Below are 19383 nucleotides of genomic sequence, written 5' to 3' on the forward strand. Positions count from 1 at the left end.
CATCGATTTCCCAAACATTTAAACGATCACAAAGTCGATTGGATAATTTAATTGACGATTTCCCAACCGATTAAATTACCCAAAAGCATTAAAACCTAGATTAAAAGTGATTATCAAAAATTAACATCCATGTCTAGAGTGATAACTTAAGATAGATTGTTATTCTATTTCTAGATTCAAAAGTATGTGTCCATATCATTTTGAATCTCAATAAAACATTAAATGCAAGAATAACAACAATATTGAATAAATAGCTATAACCATATATTAAATTATCAAAAGATTACATAATAGCTTGTTTGAATACCTCAAAACCACAAGAGTAGATGTAGCTACATATGTCTATGATAGCTTTGCAAAGGATGAAGAAAAGATGAAGATTCCATGACATGATCCATGATGTCTCAACAAATCTTCGCTTGAATCTACTCCTAACTACCTTGCTTTGTGTTTCTCTCTCTAGAAAAGCCCCAGTCTCTCTAAAAACCAGAAAAATGTAAATAAAACAATAATGGAATGGTTGGAAAGAGAAGAGAAAACTATTTATATGGGCTACTTCTGCGAAATTTCGCTAATAGCTAAATATTTCGCTATTAGCGAAATGTGTGAAATATGCCTCTGCACCAATGGAGTTGCTCCATGTGGCCCTTAACCACTTGATCCTCCTGAGTTTCACCTCCAACTACGCTGATAGCGAAACTCCCTGTGACATTTTCACCAATAGCGATATTTTCGCTAATGGCGAGTTTCTTGAAATCCTGCTTCTGACTTCGCCCCCAGCTTCGCTGATGGCGAAACTCCCTGTGTGCTTTTCGCTAATGGCGACTTTCTTGTGAACTTTTGGCAATTCTTGCTCCTTGTTTGTATTTTCCTGCACAAAAGGGTAAAGTAAGACATGCAAAGCATAAATGGCATTAAGGCACATAATTGAAGCTTTTCCATCAATAATTTGTAAAACAACTCATCAAACATGCCTAAACTAACACATGAATTAGATCATTTTGAGCACTTATCATCTATCAACTGCATCTTTGAACCAATCTTTAAGTTTTACATCTGCACAGGGTGCTAGGAAATGAGGCAAGCACCGATGCAAAACCTCCAAGGCGCGGTCACATAGAAAATGCAATACAAAAAGTCTTCACTAGTGCAATCACAAATTCGACACACATCTGATTATTTTTTAAGGATTACATACTAATTAGGTATTTAATTCTAATATGATAAGAATCTTTTTATTTTTTAAAGGATTTACATCTCAACAAATGATAAGTTTTTTCTAGGTAAAACAACAATAGGGATGAAAATGTGAAATATCTCTAAAAGTTATTTGTTTCCCACAGAGATCAAACTAGTTACTTTCACTATGTCAATTTTCTACTTGTGTGTTTTTCAAAAGGAGCTTCTACCGTACATTGCTACATTTGGTTTAAAATTAATAAATTAATGTTCATTTTTGTGAATCAAAGAGTTATTTGTAAAGTTTTGTACTTAAAAAAAAACCACTTCAAAAGAAGAAGAAAAAATGTCGTCTCGTTTTATGAGTTTACGAGAGTTATACTAATTTTTCTAAAAAAAATTTCAATATTTACTATATTTTGTATTAATAAATTCAAAAAAATTGAATGATATTTCGTTGATACTTTTGATTATTGGCAAAATTACACTTTTAGTTCCTTAACTTAATTTCAGGTAACAGTTTCGTCATTTATCTTTTTTTCATTTCAATTTGGTCATTTTTGTCCATTTTCATATGAATTTTTAAGCTTAAAATTCATGATTTTATTTTTTTATGGTCTTTCAATCTTCAAATCTATGATCCTCGTCTATGTTTGCATAAGAATATTAGATTTGAAGCTTGAAAATGTATATAAAAATGGACAAAAAGGACCAAATTGAAATGAAAAAAAGATAAAAGATCAAATTGTTACCTGAAATTAAGTTAAGGGATTAAAAGTGTAATTTTACCTTGATTATTTTTTTAAAATATTTTTTAAGCTCTGCTAAGGCTTTCACACAACATTAGGGTTTCTCCTTTCCCCACCTTGTGCAACCTTTGTTTCACTTCACCCTTCCCTCTTAAGCCAATCCTTCATCACTGCTTTGCTATTCTGTTGAATATCAACTATTTATTTCACAATTGTGTTTGATAAATTTGAGGAATCACAACAGCGTTAATGCCCTTGGCATTGCAAAGGTTGGGTTACCATATCCTCATTATATATTGAACAGAAGCAAAAGCCTCCGTAACGGTCGGACGATAATAAAAAGTCATAGCAAAACCCGTCGCTACTTGGACTAAAAAACAAGTAAGTGTAATTCCTCCTAAACAATAAAATATATTGACATGAGGAGGAACTTGTTTACTAGTTATATCATCGGCAATCGCTTGAATCTCAAGACGTTCTTCGAACCAATCATAGACTTTATTGAGATAGGTAAACCAAAGGACCCCCCCTAAGAACCGTATATGAGAATTTCATCTCGTACGGCTCAAACAATACCTTCGAATTAATTGTAATCACAAACATGTTTGGAAAAGTATACAACAACTAGGGTTTTCACGAGAGGACCTTTCGAGGTGAAACCATAGCCTTCACTTGTCCATGGCCATTCGTGTCCGATAGTTCATTTCTGAAGCAACCAGCTCAGCAACAACATCAACAACTCTCTTTCGCACATGCGTTAACTTCTTCCAATAAATCAAAACCTCTCCCGCAGCCGACATTTCAAGGTGATTCCTTATGTATGAAAATTACACAAGCTACTTATGCCAAATATATTGGTCTATATGGCCAATAAGTTTATAAGCTAGGGGGTGAATAACGCTTTGAAAAAGTTTTTTGGAGTTTTAATAAAAAGTGAATTGTATTAAATTGACTATTGGAAACACGCGTGAACAATCACAACAATAAACAAAAAGATAAAACTATGTGCTAATAAGATTCAATATAGAATTGAGAGATTCACAATACAAATCTTATTACAATCAAAACTTAATGTGTCTTGAACAATTTGCAAAACTTAGACAATTTCAACTCCCTTCCTCCACGGGGTAGTTCTGAGTCGTAGAACGCCAAAGGTAGTCTTCCTCCACGGTTGGAGGGGGCCAGCAGGTTGACACTCATGAGCTCTTCGAATTTTCTCTTCATGCTTCCCATGCAGATGTTCAGCGTTCCTCCCGTGATGACGTTGGCGGAGGGAAACTGTTCCCAGGTGCATGTGTAGGGGTGATTTCCACGTTGTCAGGGAAATCGCCCAGATGTTCCACAAACATGGCGACTATATCTTGCCAGCTTCGTTGCCATTGCCGATGAGTTCGACGGTCTTTCTCTCCGCCTCGGGGGTCTTGATGAATTGTTTGAGTCGTCCTCGTTGGATGAAGAGTTCAATGGCATCCTTCAAGTGGATGCAGTCATCAATGACGTGCCCGTGAAACTTGTGGAACTGACAATATTTTGTTTTGTCAACTCCCTTCCTCTCCTGAGATTGAGCCTTTGGTGGCTTGACGCCAGCTTTTGTTATATCGGCTACTGCGATCTCGGCGAGGATTTTCCCTGGACATGGCCAAGGGTGTATACTCGGTGAAGTGACTGTTGGGTATTTTGCCTTCACGAGTTACCTTGCCTTCCCTCTTTTTCTCATGGAAGGGCTTTTTGGAGGATTCAGCAGCAGGCTCCTCCTTCCTGGATTTGTTGAGGCTGTCCGCATATAGCTCTTCTTCATATGCGATGTAGATTTTTGCGATCGCTAGGAACTCGTTGAGAGTCCTTGGGCGATCCAAACAAACAATTTTCTTCACGTCTGTTCCTTCGCGCAGACCTTTGGCAATGAGGTACCTCTTCATTGTCTCGTCAGCACCTCTTACCTGAACAACTTCTTTGTTGAACCTCTCGATGTAATCTCGGAGAGGCTCTCTCTTTCCTTGAACAATGGCATCAAGGGATGCCACTGTTTTTGTTTGCGTCCTTGAAGCGGTGAAGTGGTTTGTAACCTCGTAGAAGAGGTTGCTCCATGAGTCAATGGAGTTTCTCCGCAAGTTCTTGAACCAGGTGACGGCTCCTCGTCGTAGTGTAGTGACGAAGAGTTTTCATTTTAGGGCATCCTGCACCGATCGGTATGTGAGAACTGCCTCAATGTTCTCGATGTCCTCTTCTGGATCGGTTGTCCCGTCGTATGAGTCCATCTGGGGAGGCTTTTCTAGTCCGCGGGGGATAGGAGCTTCTCGAATGCGCCATGTGAATGGACCATAACCATTACGGTCATTCTGGGCATCGCGAGTGTCCTCAGCGCTAGAGGAGGACCAAGAGCGTCTGTTGCGTCTTGGTGGGGATCTCCTTGGAGGGGATCGTCTAGGAGGAGATCGCCTCAAAGGGGATCGTCTGGGAGGAGACCGCCTTGGAGGAGTTCGTCTAGGTGATCTCCTTCTGACTGATCTCCTGGTGTAACTTGGAGATCTAATGCTTACTAAATGCCGCGGGGATCTGGAACGTGATTGGAGGGGAGCTCCTTCCTTTTCTACTATGTGTCGGGGAAGGAATCCATTTAGTTCAGACTAGTAGACGCGCTTGCTCCAGGTCCATCAGGCGTCGGTTCTGTTCCTCGATTAACGACGTCTGTCGTTGAATCATGCGGAGCAGGTTGCCGACGAGGGCACCAGTTGATGTGGCATCTTCAGGTGTCTCTGTAGGTCGGGTATGACCTTTCAGAGGCCTTTCTTGGAGAGGAACTATTTGTATCGGTTCCTCTCTAGGTGGATCCCAGGAGAAGGTGATGATGTCATACCATCTCGTTGAGGGATGCGAATCTCACTTCGTATCGGGGAGTTGGCATCGTTGGCAGCCATGATAATTTTTTGGAAAGCTTTAGTTTTTAGTAGTGCGAAAATGGGGAGAGCTTATATTTCCCACAGACGGCGCCACTGGTCGTACCTGATCAGAAGGTGACTCCCGGTGCTTTGAATGCGGTGGTTTGAGTGGTGGTAGAATACGTCAGAATGCTTCTTGGAGCGGATGGGGGTGTGTACCTGCAGGCACTCTGACGCTCAAGTAAGTAGAGATCAGAGAGTGAGGGTTTAGAGGAAGAGTTAGATTTTACCTTGGGGACTGCAGTGAGTCCCCTATATAAAGAGGTGGAGGGCTGCAGAGCCGTTGTAATGGCACACCTGGCTCTGGCGGTTACGGAATCGTGGGAAGTGTAACCGCCGGAGAGTTTATTGTGGGAACGTGCAGAGAGACATTGTGGTTCATTTGAACCGGTCTCGCTCGCTCCGTGCACCCTGTAACACCCTGTTTTTCCAACGTAAAAATTTCATTTAATTAATCAGAGTAATTCACATAAACGGAATGTCACACTTCTTTTCTTAAAATCATAAACGGAATAATTAACTAATTATCCTTCAAAATTCAATAACATAATATTTAATAGTTCGCAGCGGAATTTATTCGAACATCTAAAATAATTTTGGCACGAAGGCCTCATCAAAGTATCTCATAAAAATCCAATTAACAACTTAATCATGTAAATTCATAAGCAATACGTAAGGAACAGAAAAGCATGTAACAAAGTTCCCATCCCGTTACGTATCAGAGCACCTAAAGACACACATGAGAGATAATCCATTCACGACAGCAATCTAACAGCAACTTAAACTCGATCATCTGCAAGTTACTCATACGAAGAGCAACATTTCCAAGCAGAAAGGGTGAGATTTCACAAAACAATAATATCAAGCATATAATTCATTAATTATATTTAACAACATAAATAACTTCATCTATTAGTAATAATAATCCTTTATGTAATGATTCTTAATAACTCAACCAACTTCTAATTATCATTAACTTCATATTCATCACATTATAAACTTCATCATATAGCACATAATAACCAAATCATCACCAACATAGATCATCACATCATAAATATCATCTTTAACACACAACGTAATCATCATCTCATAATAACTTAGACCACACAACATAATCATCACTTAATAATAATAATCATATACAACACAACATAATCATCACTTAATAATAATATAAACAACAACATATTCATCATCTCATAATAATATAAACGACAACATAATCATTAACATTTCATGGTTTGTCATCAACAACAACTTCAACGATTCGACGTTATAATAACATAAGCAACAACATATTCATCATCTTATAATAATATAAACAACAACATATTCATCATCTCATAATAATATAAACGACAACATAATCATTAACATTTCATGGTTTGTCATCAACAACAACTTCAACGATTCGACGACGACAACGTCAACCTGTCAATACAACTACGTGAGAGTACACCACCTCTTATGAAACAACGACATCAGAGTACACCACCTCTTATATAACAACAACGTATAAGTACACTACCTCTTATAAAACAACGACGTAAGAGTACACCACCTCTTATAAAACAACAACGTAACCTCTTATACAACAACAACGTAAGAGTACACCACCTCTTATAGAATAATAACGTAAACAGTCACCAACAACAGCTTCAACTACGACTTCAACAACTTAGATAACAATAACAACTTAAAACCCCGATACTTTGGAAAGACAACTTACAATTTTACAACTTAGACAAACACTTGCAACTTGATCAATATGCAACAGCAACAGAAACAACACAAGCAATTCACAACATGACAATATTAATGAAAAGCATCAACAACTTAAACATCATATATTCTCCACATAAGGCATATGAACATTTCACATAACCAACAACAGCAACATAGGCAGCACTTAAACACCTCAAGATATAACAACATCAAATAATAATCAACATCTTAAAACATCATATATACATATAACACTTCATCAATCATGGACAATATCATATTCACAACATATACATACATATACTAATTCATCAATCATAAAAAACATCATACTCATAAACATATACATGCATATAACACTTCATCAATCATGAACAATATCGTATTCACAAACATATACTAATTCATCAATCATATTCAATTATTCACTGTGACCTACGTGCACTAATTTGACCATAACTCAAGTTCTATAAATCCTTTTGAAGTCAAACCAACGGCATTAGAAAGCTAACATCAATACCTACAACTTTAGTGTTTACACCTAAGACCAATTATGTACCAATCAATACCAGTTTTCATTTCAAATTCGGACAAAGTTGTGCTGAAATTCATAAAAATTCACTGTGACCTATGTGAAGTAATTTGACCATAACTCAAGTTCTATAAATCGTTTTGACGTCAGACCAACGGCATTAGAAAGCTAACATCCATACCTACAACTTTCGTGTTTACACCTAAGACCAATTCTATACCAATCAATACCAGCTTTCATTTCAAATTCAGGGCAGAGATGAAAAGAAAAATCAGAAAAAGCAACCTATATTATTCAACTTCACTTTCATTCAAACTCATCAAAATCATCACTATTAACCCTAATTCTCAAATTCTCAAAAACTAAACCTACAACATGTTAAATACAATTTTCAGAATCATAGACTCAAGATTATTGAATGTTAGTCCCACCCTTACCTTAAGAAATCGATTGCAAGGTTCTCTTCTCGTTCCTCCTTTTCTCTAGGTTTTCTCCCTTTTTCTCCAAAAACTGGTTGTACGTGAAAAATTATTCTAACTTCTCACTTTTCTCTTTTTATAACCTTAACCTACCTATTTTCTCTTAACTCCACATATTCTCTTAAACTCTTCTCAATTCCCAAATCAGCCCCCAAAGTCTCAATATTCTATTTTAATATATATATATAATACTTCTACACCAAATAATATATATTATAATATGGGTTTGTCTAACATGTGCAATATTGCACATGTTAAAGGAACTAAAAATAGTAACTTTACATTGAAAAAGAACAATTATTTATTAAAAAGTTTTATAGTTAATATAAAATGCACAAGTTCCGATACAATTTTACTATTTTAAACTTCTTAATATATGCAAATTTGCACATGATAGAAAAACTCTTATAATATAATATGCTACTAAAACACCAACCTATAACACAAAAATAACACACATCATCATAAATCAAATAAATTATTCAAAAAGACTTTAAACTCAATAAAATAATCAAATAAAACAAATAATTCAAAGAGGGCGTTACACCCCCCCTCCCCCCCGCGGGGAAGGGGTGTGTCGCAAGTAATGTTGTCAGACGTGGTGTTTGGGCTTTGGATTGTATTAGGCCTAAGTAAATGGGCCAAAGATCCTTTTGGCCGGTCTAGAACACTTAGTAAAATCTGTTGAACTTAGGATGTAACTAGTTATTAATTAGGGAAACAAGCACCAAGGGGAGTGAACCTAGTAAGACCATTATCATCGACCTCTTCGTAAGGTATACTCTGATAGGGCTGCCTGTTTTTAGAACTACCAAGGGGAGTAGGATAATGTGCTATGATTGTCCTAAGATTCATAGATGGGAAGACCTTCGGAAACATTCGCTTTCATTGCCTTTGGAAACCTAGGAACGCCAATTTAAGTTTATGTTTCAATTACCTTTGAATTAGAAAGACCCCGCACGTAAGGATCATCGTGCGATCAGCAGGTGCAGTTAGCCATCGGAGGGGGGATTCAAAGAATCCAAACCATTGCTCACTAAACGCGACATGAATGTTATTTAATTCCAGCAAATGAATAGGGGGATTCAAAGAATCCTAACCGCTGCTTACTTTTGTGAAACCAAACCAAGTAACTTGCTCTGTTGCAAACAGATAAAAATTGCAATGTATAACCCAAGTTAATAGCTTACAACGGCAAAATTCCTACAAATAATATGATAAAATCTAAATCACCAGATTATCCATGCTTCCAGATATGTAACGTTGACGTCCAAATAATTGATTGAATCTGTGATTGACTGAAGTTGAACTTTCAATAAGAACCAAACGAACACCGCAACAAGATGCAAATTCAAACAACACCGCACAAGACAACAACCAACACAATGTCGCGCTCAAACGAAAAAATCACGAAAAAACACAAGAAAAAAATTGATATATGTGAAAGTCACTTATTTAGATTGAAATAAAGGGAAAAAAAGATGTAGAGAGGTGATTTTCTCGATGAGTGAAAAAGAAAATGAACTTAGAGAGAAGGTGGAGTTACTCTCACTAAAAAATTAGGACCGGCTGAAATTTCGGTATAGTAGGCATTTTTATTTTTATTTTGTGGGAGGTCCGCTATTTTTAAAATAAAAAACAAGTTTAATCAAATCAAATTCATGCATTAAGCATAAAACTAATCTAATAGAGTATATTAAAGTATATAATTTTCTTATATTTATTTTAAACAGATTATTCTAAAATCTTTTTAAAACAATTTTTTTTCTTAAGGTGAATTAATGTGTTTTAAGCGAAGATATTTTTTTTTTTGCAAGCAACACATTTTTTACTAGAACGAACATAATTTTTTTTTAATATATATTATTTTAATAGAGTCAACACTGGTCAATGTCAAAGCTCGTTTGTCGTCAATAATGGTTCGACGATCTCATGACAGCGGATGATGGAGCTCTTGTAGCCCATGTGGATGGCGGTAGAGCTCCAAAATTGACCATTGTCGGTACTCATATCTTACGGGTTAGAACTATCATTTTAAGATAAAATTTAATTTTTATATATTGTAAAGCGTTTTACACAGTCAACAAACCACAATCATTCAAAGTTGTGACTTTTTTTTTTGTAGTGTTTCAAAGTTGTGACTTTATAAAAAGATAAGTGTGATCAAAGTCAAACGCTTTTAAGATAGTTATCTATGATAATTAATAATTTTAATAATATTTCAATTATTAAAGTAATTTTATTATTTACTTTTTTAACATTTCTTTTCAGTTTATTATTTATTAAAATAATTTTAATAGTCTTTTTTTAGAAAATAATTTTAATATTCTTTTTTCCATTCTTTTTAAAATTTGTTTTTGCTGCTTTTTATCTATTAAAATAATTTAATAAATTATTTATCTATTTTATCAAATGGATTTGTATTATCTTTTGAAGTAACACTTATCTTTTGAGTTTATTCATTGAATGAACAATAGATTGTTGGATCAAATTGCCACGTACGTATTTCATTTCTTTATATACTTACTTCTCAATATACAACACCTTATTCAATGGTGTTAATGCTCTCTACTGCTCCTACTACCTAGTATTCTATTCTTCACTCCAGCCTGTGTACATTGATCTCAGTTTGAGAATTGTTGTTTGAAAAATGGAATGGGTCCACTTGATCTTCCATGTAATCCTAGTATTCCATTTATACACCATCGAAGCACAATCATTAGAAACAACAACCATATCAAGAGACAACTTAACCATCATGTTTGTTGGTTTTTTATCTGCCTTAATTTTAATGGCCTTGTTTGCACTCTTACTCCGCCATTGCTCATCCACCTCCTATAGTTACAACTGTAACCTAATCACCGATCTATTCCGCCGCGGATTCAACCGTCGAGTCATCAACAAGTGCCCTATCCTCGTTCACTCCACCGGTAAAACGACGCTTGAATGTGCCATTTGCCTAAATGAGTTTCAACACAACGATAAAATAAGGTTGCTTCCGAAATGTTATCATGTTTTTCACCGAGATTGTATTGATGTTTGGTTACTCTCTCACATGAATTGTCCTATTTGTCGCTCCAAACTCATCCCTAATGTTCCAGAATCAGAGCAGCAACAAGAACAAGAACATAGTAGCACCATTACGGTGCCAGGGGAAGTGGCATCGGCTGATAATAACGAGAATGTTATTGTCTCTCCACATTCAACGGATCATTCATTAGCGGAACATTGCGCCATTTAACTTCATTCACTGTATTGGGTGAATTTTGATGAACAAAATATTTTTATTTTTGTAGAGGTTTATGTACAAAATATAAATAATGTGTGTTATAAATAAAAATTCACTTTGGGTTTATAAGACCTAGCTCAAATGCTCAACTGAAAATGCCGATTTGATTAGACTAAACATATTCACTAAAGTTCAAATGCGTGATTATACAGTTATGAGTGTGAGTTTTAGGTTGTGTTTATCACTTTGTCTACATATCCAAAAAGAAAAATTAAAAACGACTTTAGTTATTTAATTTTTTTATGGTGATAAAAATAACAACATTAGATCATAAATCAAAAGGGAAGAAACACACAAGAATTAAAATCCTAACAAACATCTTCTTATCTTGTCTGTTGCACAATTCATGACAAATGAACATTGAGAAGGCTCAATCTTAATTTTCATCATGTTGGCAGAGACGGATCTAGCATATGACATGATGTGGATGTAGCCACATAATTATGAATTTTGGGATCAATTCAAATTCATCATTAAGCTTAATTACATTAAGTCAAACAAAGGGTCAAATGAAGCCTAACACTTTCCCTCTTTGATGATGGTAAAACTTAGAACCATACCATGTTGAACTTGAAATAATATGTGAAAAGCTCCCCCTAAAGGTGTTCGCTGAACTAGTTCAATTAAACTTGATGAAATCTTCTTCCCCTTTGATATTATCAAAAAGAAAACGAGAAAAATCTATTAGCAGTAGCAAACTCGATTGAAATGTTGCCTTTTGTCTTAATCTAGAGATATCGTCGAGATCAAGCTCATATTTTTGTACTTTAGTTATCTTTCTATATGATCGAAGCACGTGTCTTGTATCTAGTTTTTGCAGACCGTGGTTATGGTCTTATACAAACTCATGTATGACCAACTTTTCATTTATATGTGAAAGTGAAATTTTTTTCTTTGCAATTTGTTATAGTCTCGTTTTTCTGAAAATTCCCTCATAATCATATTTTATCTCTTTCTTCTATGACCCTTCCTTACAATAAACAAATCTACACAACGATATACAACCGTCTTCCTTCTTATATTTAAAATGTTTTCTTCAAGCCAAAATTGATAAGACTCATCCATATTGTCCAAGACCGCTCCAAACCTTGGCTTCCAATCAACCTTCGATGATGTCGTGTTTTTCTCAAACTATCTAAACGAAGCAACGTAACCAGTAAATAAAGTAATCTAAGACAAAAAAAATTGAAATTCATATCCAAAAGAAATGAATGAAAACTCATGCAATGAAGAATCTAATAGAAACAAAACAATGCATGCAAAACATTTTAGAAAACGAATGAAAAGAACAAAATTCTCATGGATCAATCAATACCCTTTGACTTCAACAACGAAAATTCTCAAGGATCAATCTTCACACTTCTCCTATTTCACAACAACAACAATGTAAACAACATAATCCAATCCATTAAAAAAAACATAGTATATGTAAACATTGGGAGGGGTTCTCTATCATCCTAAAATAAAATCCTAAATTTCCTATAATCAAACCCTAATAAATTGAAGCTAGTTCAAAAGGTTTATTTTATTTTCCTACTTAAGTGTAGTTATTCTCTATTTTGATTTTATTTCAGAAGGTTTGTTATCATGACCATGAGCATTTCAATCATTAGATGATGCGGCGGTGGACAGACAATGAATGGCAGATAAAAAAGCTGATGTTAGTAGCGAGTTGAAGTGCTATTATAGAGGAAGGGGGAACAACACATGTTTCTATTTTCACACTTAATATAATTTATTTAGCCATTTTGTTTTTAAAATAAAATAATATGCGCCGCATGTCTCAATTTGATTGGGCAAATGAAGTGCAATCCCCCCCTCCCTCTCTCGCTCCCTATCTCTATATTTATCTCGGGTAGCACGTGTGTGACATAGAATTGATGTCATGAATGGATTGTCAGTTTGTACTTAGATCATCCATACTACTATTCAGATACTTTTTCAACCGAGTGTGTGCAGATTCGACTCTGTTTGTTGTAGTATTCCCCCATATGAAGGTTTTTGTCAATCCAAAACCTCACAAACTTCTCCTTAACTGGATCCAAAATTGTCTTTTCAACATAATCCAAAAACATAGAAAATTTTGCGCATACAACTTTGAACTGGGTCCAATTATCAATATATGCTTCCTCCGTTTCGGAGTCCACAATATCCAACCATGCAGCCATCACAATCTTCACCACCAAAGCAGGCTTGATCGCTTCCCCCTTCTTGCCTTTGAGATCCTTCACTTTGACATTGATCAATCACAATGTTACAATCCATGTAAAATAGAGAGAAAAAAAAACCATGTGTGACATTGTGATTAGTCATGTCACCAATTCTATGTTACCAAGTACTACCTATTTAGCTCTCTGTGTTTGACCGGATTTAAAAAGTTAAGTATGTGCAAAAGATCTCCGCTTTTGTAGAGCTACACTAATTTTTTTTTTTTTTTAAATTCTAAAATCTTAATCATCAAATATATCATAAAAAAAAAAAAAAAAAAAAAATTGTGTACTTAGGTAGCTCACATGAAACAAACACTTATCATTTTTGTTTCATTTTGAAAACTTTCATTTTTACAAAGTGAATCATTTCACTTTATAGAGTGAATCCTTTCACTTGTTTTTGAAAGAAAAAATTGATTTTTATTGTTTTTTTATGCGAATCGTTTCACTCATCAAAGTGGATTGTTTCAATGTCGAGAGATAAAAAGTGAATCATTTCGCTCTTAAAAGTACATCAATTCACTTTGTTATCTTAACAACATATTTTGCAACTATATTTTGACACTTGTTTCAAAATCCTATATAAGTGAAGCACCTCACCGTTTCTAAAATATGAATTTTCACAATCTCTTCTCTCAAACCCTCCTCTTTTACCTTCAACTCTTTTAAAACTCTTAGATATTGATTGTAAAATTTAGAAAATATGACTTACTTAGATAGGAATTCTTTGTATACTGGTTTGTGATCTTTCACCTCCTTTGAGAAATTGAGAGTTTTATTCATCCGATATCTAAATAACAATTGATGGCTTGTCAATAATCAAATGAAAATCAAAGATTGAGTGCTTTATATCGAATGAGACCCGGGATTTTCGAAACGCCTCATGTGAAGATTGAGGAGACTCTCGAATAGATCAACTCGTCAGATTGGTTGCATAAGAGTGTCAAGGATATTTGGAGGTTTTGATTGCTGGGTGTCAAGGTTCAAGAGTAGCACCAAAAATTGTTGAAATATGAGACTTGTGGAAGATATCTCAAGTCTCAAGGAACAATATTGGTGTAACATATTTAAAAAAAATAAAAATAACTCCATTGACTTAGGTCTTTGGGAGAGGATAAACCAACTAGTGAGAACGGTGTGGCTAAACATCTATAGATCGTCATGTTCTTTCTCTTTATCTTTTAACTTTTTATACATCATACATCATATAAGAAAATGCATTAGAGAACGTCAACTTAGTAAAAGTGATACCAACTAACTCAAGCTACATAAGATAATATTTGTTGGTCTTATAAATGGAATCCAACACAAGCACAGAAGAGAACGTGTTAAACAACTAGATGGATTCGGGATGCACCTAGAAAACATCTATGATATCATCTGAATCATATACTTCATTTAGTGATACACATACTTAATCTCAAGTAATGATTTTATTTAGATACTACATTTATGATCTCTGACCTCTAATAGACTGCATATACATGTGACATGCATTATAAATATGCTTAATAGTAGTCGTAGGTCGATTGTTCCTATTCCTTAAACTAGCAAGAAACCATTTAGCCAGTCAAGTCACGAAGGAATTTAATGTCATTTGGATTTAGACATCTGGCAGTTTTATCACCTTCTAACTCAAGTGGCATCTCATGGTTGTGTGTTCTACTACCAACTTCAAGGTTCTAATCACTAGCAATCAATAAATAACATCTCACACAAAACAGACACTCACATTTCACTGAACTAGATATCTTTCTTATGCTTGGACAGCTTGTATTAGGAATAGGATCCTCCTCTTTCACATATTAATGTATTTCGATGAACAATAGAAACAACTAGAGGTACAACAGTTGGAGGTACATCAGCTGGAGGAGCATCCTCCACTTTCGTCTCGTCAAAAGGAATATCAACCAGAGGTGGGGAAACCTCAGCTTTGGCATTGCCGGAATCATCCAAAACTTGAGGTGAAACGATCAGCAACACAATCGGAGGTTCGATAACTGATGCACAAAATCATAGTTAGGAAAACTGGACAGTTTATGGAGTTTTTTATACCGACCCAAATTGTTAATTGTGTAGAATCTAAACTCATCAAGTACAAGCTTGGTGACATGAACTAAAGAAAAGTGCACATAAGTCAATTGAGAAAGGTTTTATAGTCAGTCACTTTACCTAGGGCCAAACAAACGTGCACGGTCGGGCAGATTCGGTCCCAAATAGCCAATCCGACCCATATGAAGATCCAATATCGACCGTTCCCAATATAGTCACCTTAACGTTTGAGAAGTATCCAACCTAGTTTCCAAATGTGGTTGCTATTAGTGATAAAAGTCCCCTTGATGACCATATTGCTACTAGTATACTACAAATTATGTTATCGCCCTAAATAGAGTTGTTTCTTTTTTAAGGTGAAAATGTGTTTCGTGAATAAGTTGTTAACTTATTACAGGTTTTTCCAGCCTCCATGATCATTTCGAACACTACATAGATTTACTTAAACCACACCTGTATATTGAACCACCATTTTCTCATAGAGCTTTTTCTACTATGTACATGAAATTATATCTAATCAAATTCATATTTTCAGGTAAAAATAAATTGTTATTAAAATGTCAAAAAAAAAAATGATTTTTTAAGTCAAATATTATTGTTTGTCCTTGCAACTCTCTAGCAGCTTGCAACACAAGCTAGGGATGTCAATGGGGATTTTCAGAACGGGTCCCCGCGGGGAATCCCTGTTCGGATCCCCATGTTCGGGGAAATTTTTTCCCCGTGTGGCGGGGGTGGGGAGAAATATTCCCCTGTAGCCACTTCGGGGCGGGGATCGGGGAAGTATCCCCTGCCCTGCGGATTCCCCAATACCAGTGAAAATACTGTAATATCCTTACCTTTTTACAAAAACCTTAATATTTACCCTTGGTTTTCTGGACTTTTCACATGGTTTCATAAAATAAAATAAAATAAAAAAGTGTAAAATATAAAAGGCTTCGGGTTATTGGAGATTGAGAAACACAGAACAGAAACACGGTCTCATGGTTCCAATTTTGAAACCCTAGTTGAGCTGCGCCTCCCAACTCTACTCATCTAAGCTTGAATCGCCTTCATCCAAAGCTTCAAGCTTCAATCGCCTTCATCCTCCTTCATCGCCTTCCATCTCAAATTTTTGCTTCTCTTTCTCAATACTTTCTGATTCTTCTGCTGCTCCTGTTCCTCAAAGTAAGTTTTCCTCTCAATCTCAAATTTAATGTTATAGTTATGTTGAAATCATGTTGTTATGTTAAAATTATGATTCTGTTTTTAATTTTTTGTGAATTTGGTTGATGTTTAAGTTAAGTTTTCCACTCAATCTCAAATTTAATGTTATAGTTATGTTGAAATCATGCTGTTATGTTAAAATTATGATTATGTTTTTAATTTTTTGTGAATTTGGTTGGTGTTCAAGTTAAGTTTTCCTCTCAATCTCAAATTTAATGTTATAGTTATGTTGAAATCATGTTGTTATGTTAAAATTATGATTCTGTTTTTAATTTTTTGTGAATTTGGTTGATGTTTAAGTTTGTAGTTTCCATTTAACTTTTATATTTGCCTTTTCTGTGTGTATGTGAAGGTTTTTATCTAAAAATGGCTAATGAAGAAGTTCAGTCACCTAATGATGTTTCTCCGACACAACAAACTCAAACAGCTCTGGATGAGACGAATGTCGAAAGTCAAGAACCTGAAGCCGTTCGTGAGCCTAGTGTAAGTCCTAACAAAAGAGGACTCAAATTTGTTTATTGGCGTCATTACAACAGGCAGAAGTTCGATGGCAAGTTTAAGGCTATTTGCAAATATTGCGAGAAGAAACTTGGTGGTGAGACAGCAAATGATACTACTCATTTAAAGGACCATCTTTCAATATGTGCAGCTCGCAATAAAAGAAGTCCAATGCAAATCTTGCTTAAAGTTTCTGAAGTGCCGGGGAAGGGTAAAGAATCATTTGTTGCTGGAACTTATACTTTTAATCAAGATATTTCTAGGACTGAACTTGCGAAAATGATCATTCTTCATGAATACCCCATCATGATGGTCGACCATGCTGGTTTTCGAAGCTTTATACATTCTCTTCAACCTTTGTTCAAGATACCTTCTCGCAACACCATGAAGAATGATATCATGAAGTTGTGTGAAAGCGAGAGAGCAAAGCAAATGAATTCATTTGGTAAGAATAAAAGTCGCATTGCAATAACTACCGATATGTGGACTTCTAGCAATCAAAACAAAGGGTACATGGCTGTCATAGCTCATTACATCGATAATAATTGGAATTTGCAGAATCGAATCATAAGGTAAATATTACTTCAGCTTTTTTTTATAGCTTTGAAATTTGCTTGTTAAAGTTCTACTGACATGTTGAAAGATCTTTATAGCTTTGAAAGCCAATAAATGATGGCACGGTTCATTAGTTCTGCTTGTTAAAGTTCTGTTGACATAGGGAGAATTATTACTTCATTAGTTTTGCTTGTTAAAGTTCTATTGACATGTTGAAAAATCTTTATAACTTTGAAAGCCAATAAATGATGGCACGGTTTGACCATTTCTGCATCAGTACAATTAAATTGCTTTTACTTCTGTAATGGCTTGTTTAATGTTTGATTCATACTATAATTTAGATTCATTATGTTTATATTTTAGATTCATTTATGTGCCTGCACCACATATTGCTGAAGTGATTGGTGATTCTCTATCAAAATGTTTGTTTGAATGGAATATTGATAGAAAATTGTCGACATTAACTGTTGATAATTGTAGCACCAATGATGCTTTGATTGAATATTGATTAATAAGTTTGGAGTTGTGTCTTTTGTTTTAGATGGTGAATTGTTTCATATGCTTTGTTGCGCTCACATCTTAAACTTGATTGTTAAAGATGGTATGCAAACAATTGGAACTTCGATTGAAAAGATTAGGGAAAGTGTTGGTTATTGGGTTGCAACACCTAAGAGGGAGGAGAAATTTAAAGATACTTGTCAACAATTGGGTATGACCTATGAAAAGAAGCTTGCACAAGATTGTAGGACAAAGGGGAACTCTGCTTATTTGATGCTTGCTTCTGCATTGCCTTATGAAGAAGTTTATAAACGCTGTGCTATACGTTTTAGTCATTATAAATCCTTACCAAAAGATTGGAAAGTGGCAAGAGAAATTTGTGAACATTTGAAATTGTTTTTTAGTGTTTTTTAGTGTCACCGAGTTGTTTTCAGGTACTAAGTATCCAACTTCAAACCATTATTTTCCCAAAATTTGTGAAATAAGGTTGGCTTTAAGAGAGTGGCAAATTTTTTGTAGTGATACCATTTGGAATATGGAAGGAGATATGATTGTGAAGTTTGACAAGTATTGAGGTTTGATTAATGGGGTGATGGCAATAGGGGCTGTTTTGGATCCTAGATATAAAACGCAATTGCTAAATTACTTCTTCCCTCTTATTTATGGTAGTGATTCTTCTAAAGATTTGAAAAAGGTGAAGAAAATGTGTGAAGATATGATTTTTGAATATCAAGCAAGTGATAATATGGTTAGTAGTGAATGCAGTGCATCAACACTAGATGGTCCTTATGTTGAAAAGCAAGATTGGGAGCAAGGTTATATGAAATATGCGATGGAAAATGCTTCAACTAATGGGAAATCAGAATTTGTTTCTTATTTAGAAGATGGCATCTTGGTGAACAAAGAGAATAATGAGTTGCTTAAAATTTTTGATATACTTGGATGGTGGAAACAAAATGGTGTGAAATATCCAACTTTGCAAAAAGATTGCAAGAGACTTTTTGGCAATTCCAATCTCCACAGTTGCTTCGGAATATGCATTTAGTACTAGTGGCCGTGTTGTAACTCCACAACGTAGTAGGTTGAAGGAGCAAGGTAGTACATTTAATGTTAAATTCATCTTTTTTTATCATTTGTATTTTTGTCACCATACTTATAATTTAGCTATTTTTTCTTAGGTTATTCAAAGATATTGGCTTCTTTTGAATGTGTTGATGAGGATATGGATGATGATGAGGTAGGGTGTGTTTGTTTCAAGTTTACCAAATTTATTCCTAGGAATAACATTCCTTGGAATATAAAGATGGGAATTTTATTGTAAAGAATTTAGAAAAAATATGTTTGGTTACCTTTATAATATTCCTAGGAACCATAAAAATAAAGATTATAATAGGTAAATTATTTATGAATTTATTCTCATCTCCATGGGAACTTTATTCCCACCCTTTTCGTTGAGAAATTTTTTCTATTCC

General features: G+C 34.9%; 2 protein-coding genes across 2 annotated transcripts; both read left to right on the forward strand.

Moving 5' to 3' along the window:
* Positions 1-10223: 10223 nt before the first annotated feature.
* Positions 10224-10933, forward strand: LOC25486789 (E3 ubiquitin-protein ligase ATL6). The gene has a single exon (XM_013608515.3). It carries the CDS (start codon positions 10257-10259, stop codon positions 10845-10847), a length of 591 nt encoding a protein of 196 aa, XP_013463969.3. The 5' UTR covers positions 10224-10256; the 3' UTR covers positions 10848-10933.
* A 5228-nt stretch (positions 10934-16161) lies between these two features.
* LOC112419216 (zinc finger BED domain-containing protein RICESLEEPER 2-like) lies at positions 16162-18521 on the forward strand. Its single transcript, XM_039830586.1, has 3 exons — positions 16162-16321; positions 16713-17430; positions 17777-18521. The coding sequence occupies exons 2-3, from the start codon at positions 16727-16729 to the stop codon at positions 17919-17921; spliced, it is 849 nt and encodes a 282-aa protein (XP_039686520.1). The 5' UTR covers positions 16162-16321; positions 16713-16726; the 3' UTR covers positions 17922-18521.
* The last annotated feature ends 862 nt before the right edge of the window (positions 18522-19383 follow it).

The sequence above is a fragment of the Medicago truncatula genome, chromosome 2, assembly GCF_003473485.1.
Source record: "Medicago truncatula cultivar Jemalong A17 chromosome 2, MtrunA17r5.0-ANR, whole genome shotgun sequence".
In the NCBI taxonomy this organism is placed as follows: domain Eukaryota; kingdom Viridiplantae; phylum Streptophyta; class Magnoliopsida; order Fabales; family Fabaceae; genus Medicago; species Medicago truncatula.

Bases quoted from the DNA above. Each gene is read 5' to 3' on its own strand.
- LOC25486789 (XM_013608515.3), top strand. From the start codon at position 10,257: ATGGAATGGGTCCACTTGATCTTCCATGTAATCCTAGTATTCCATTTA.
- LOC112419216 (XM_039830586.1), top strand. From the start codon at position 16,727: ATGGCTAATGAAGAAGTTCAGTCACCTAATGATGTTTCTCCGACACAA. The intron at 17,431-17,776 runs GTAAATATTACT...TTTATATTTTAG, and splicing joins TTGCAGAATCGAATCATAAG to ATTCATTTATGTGCCTGCAC.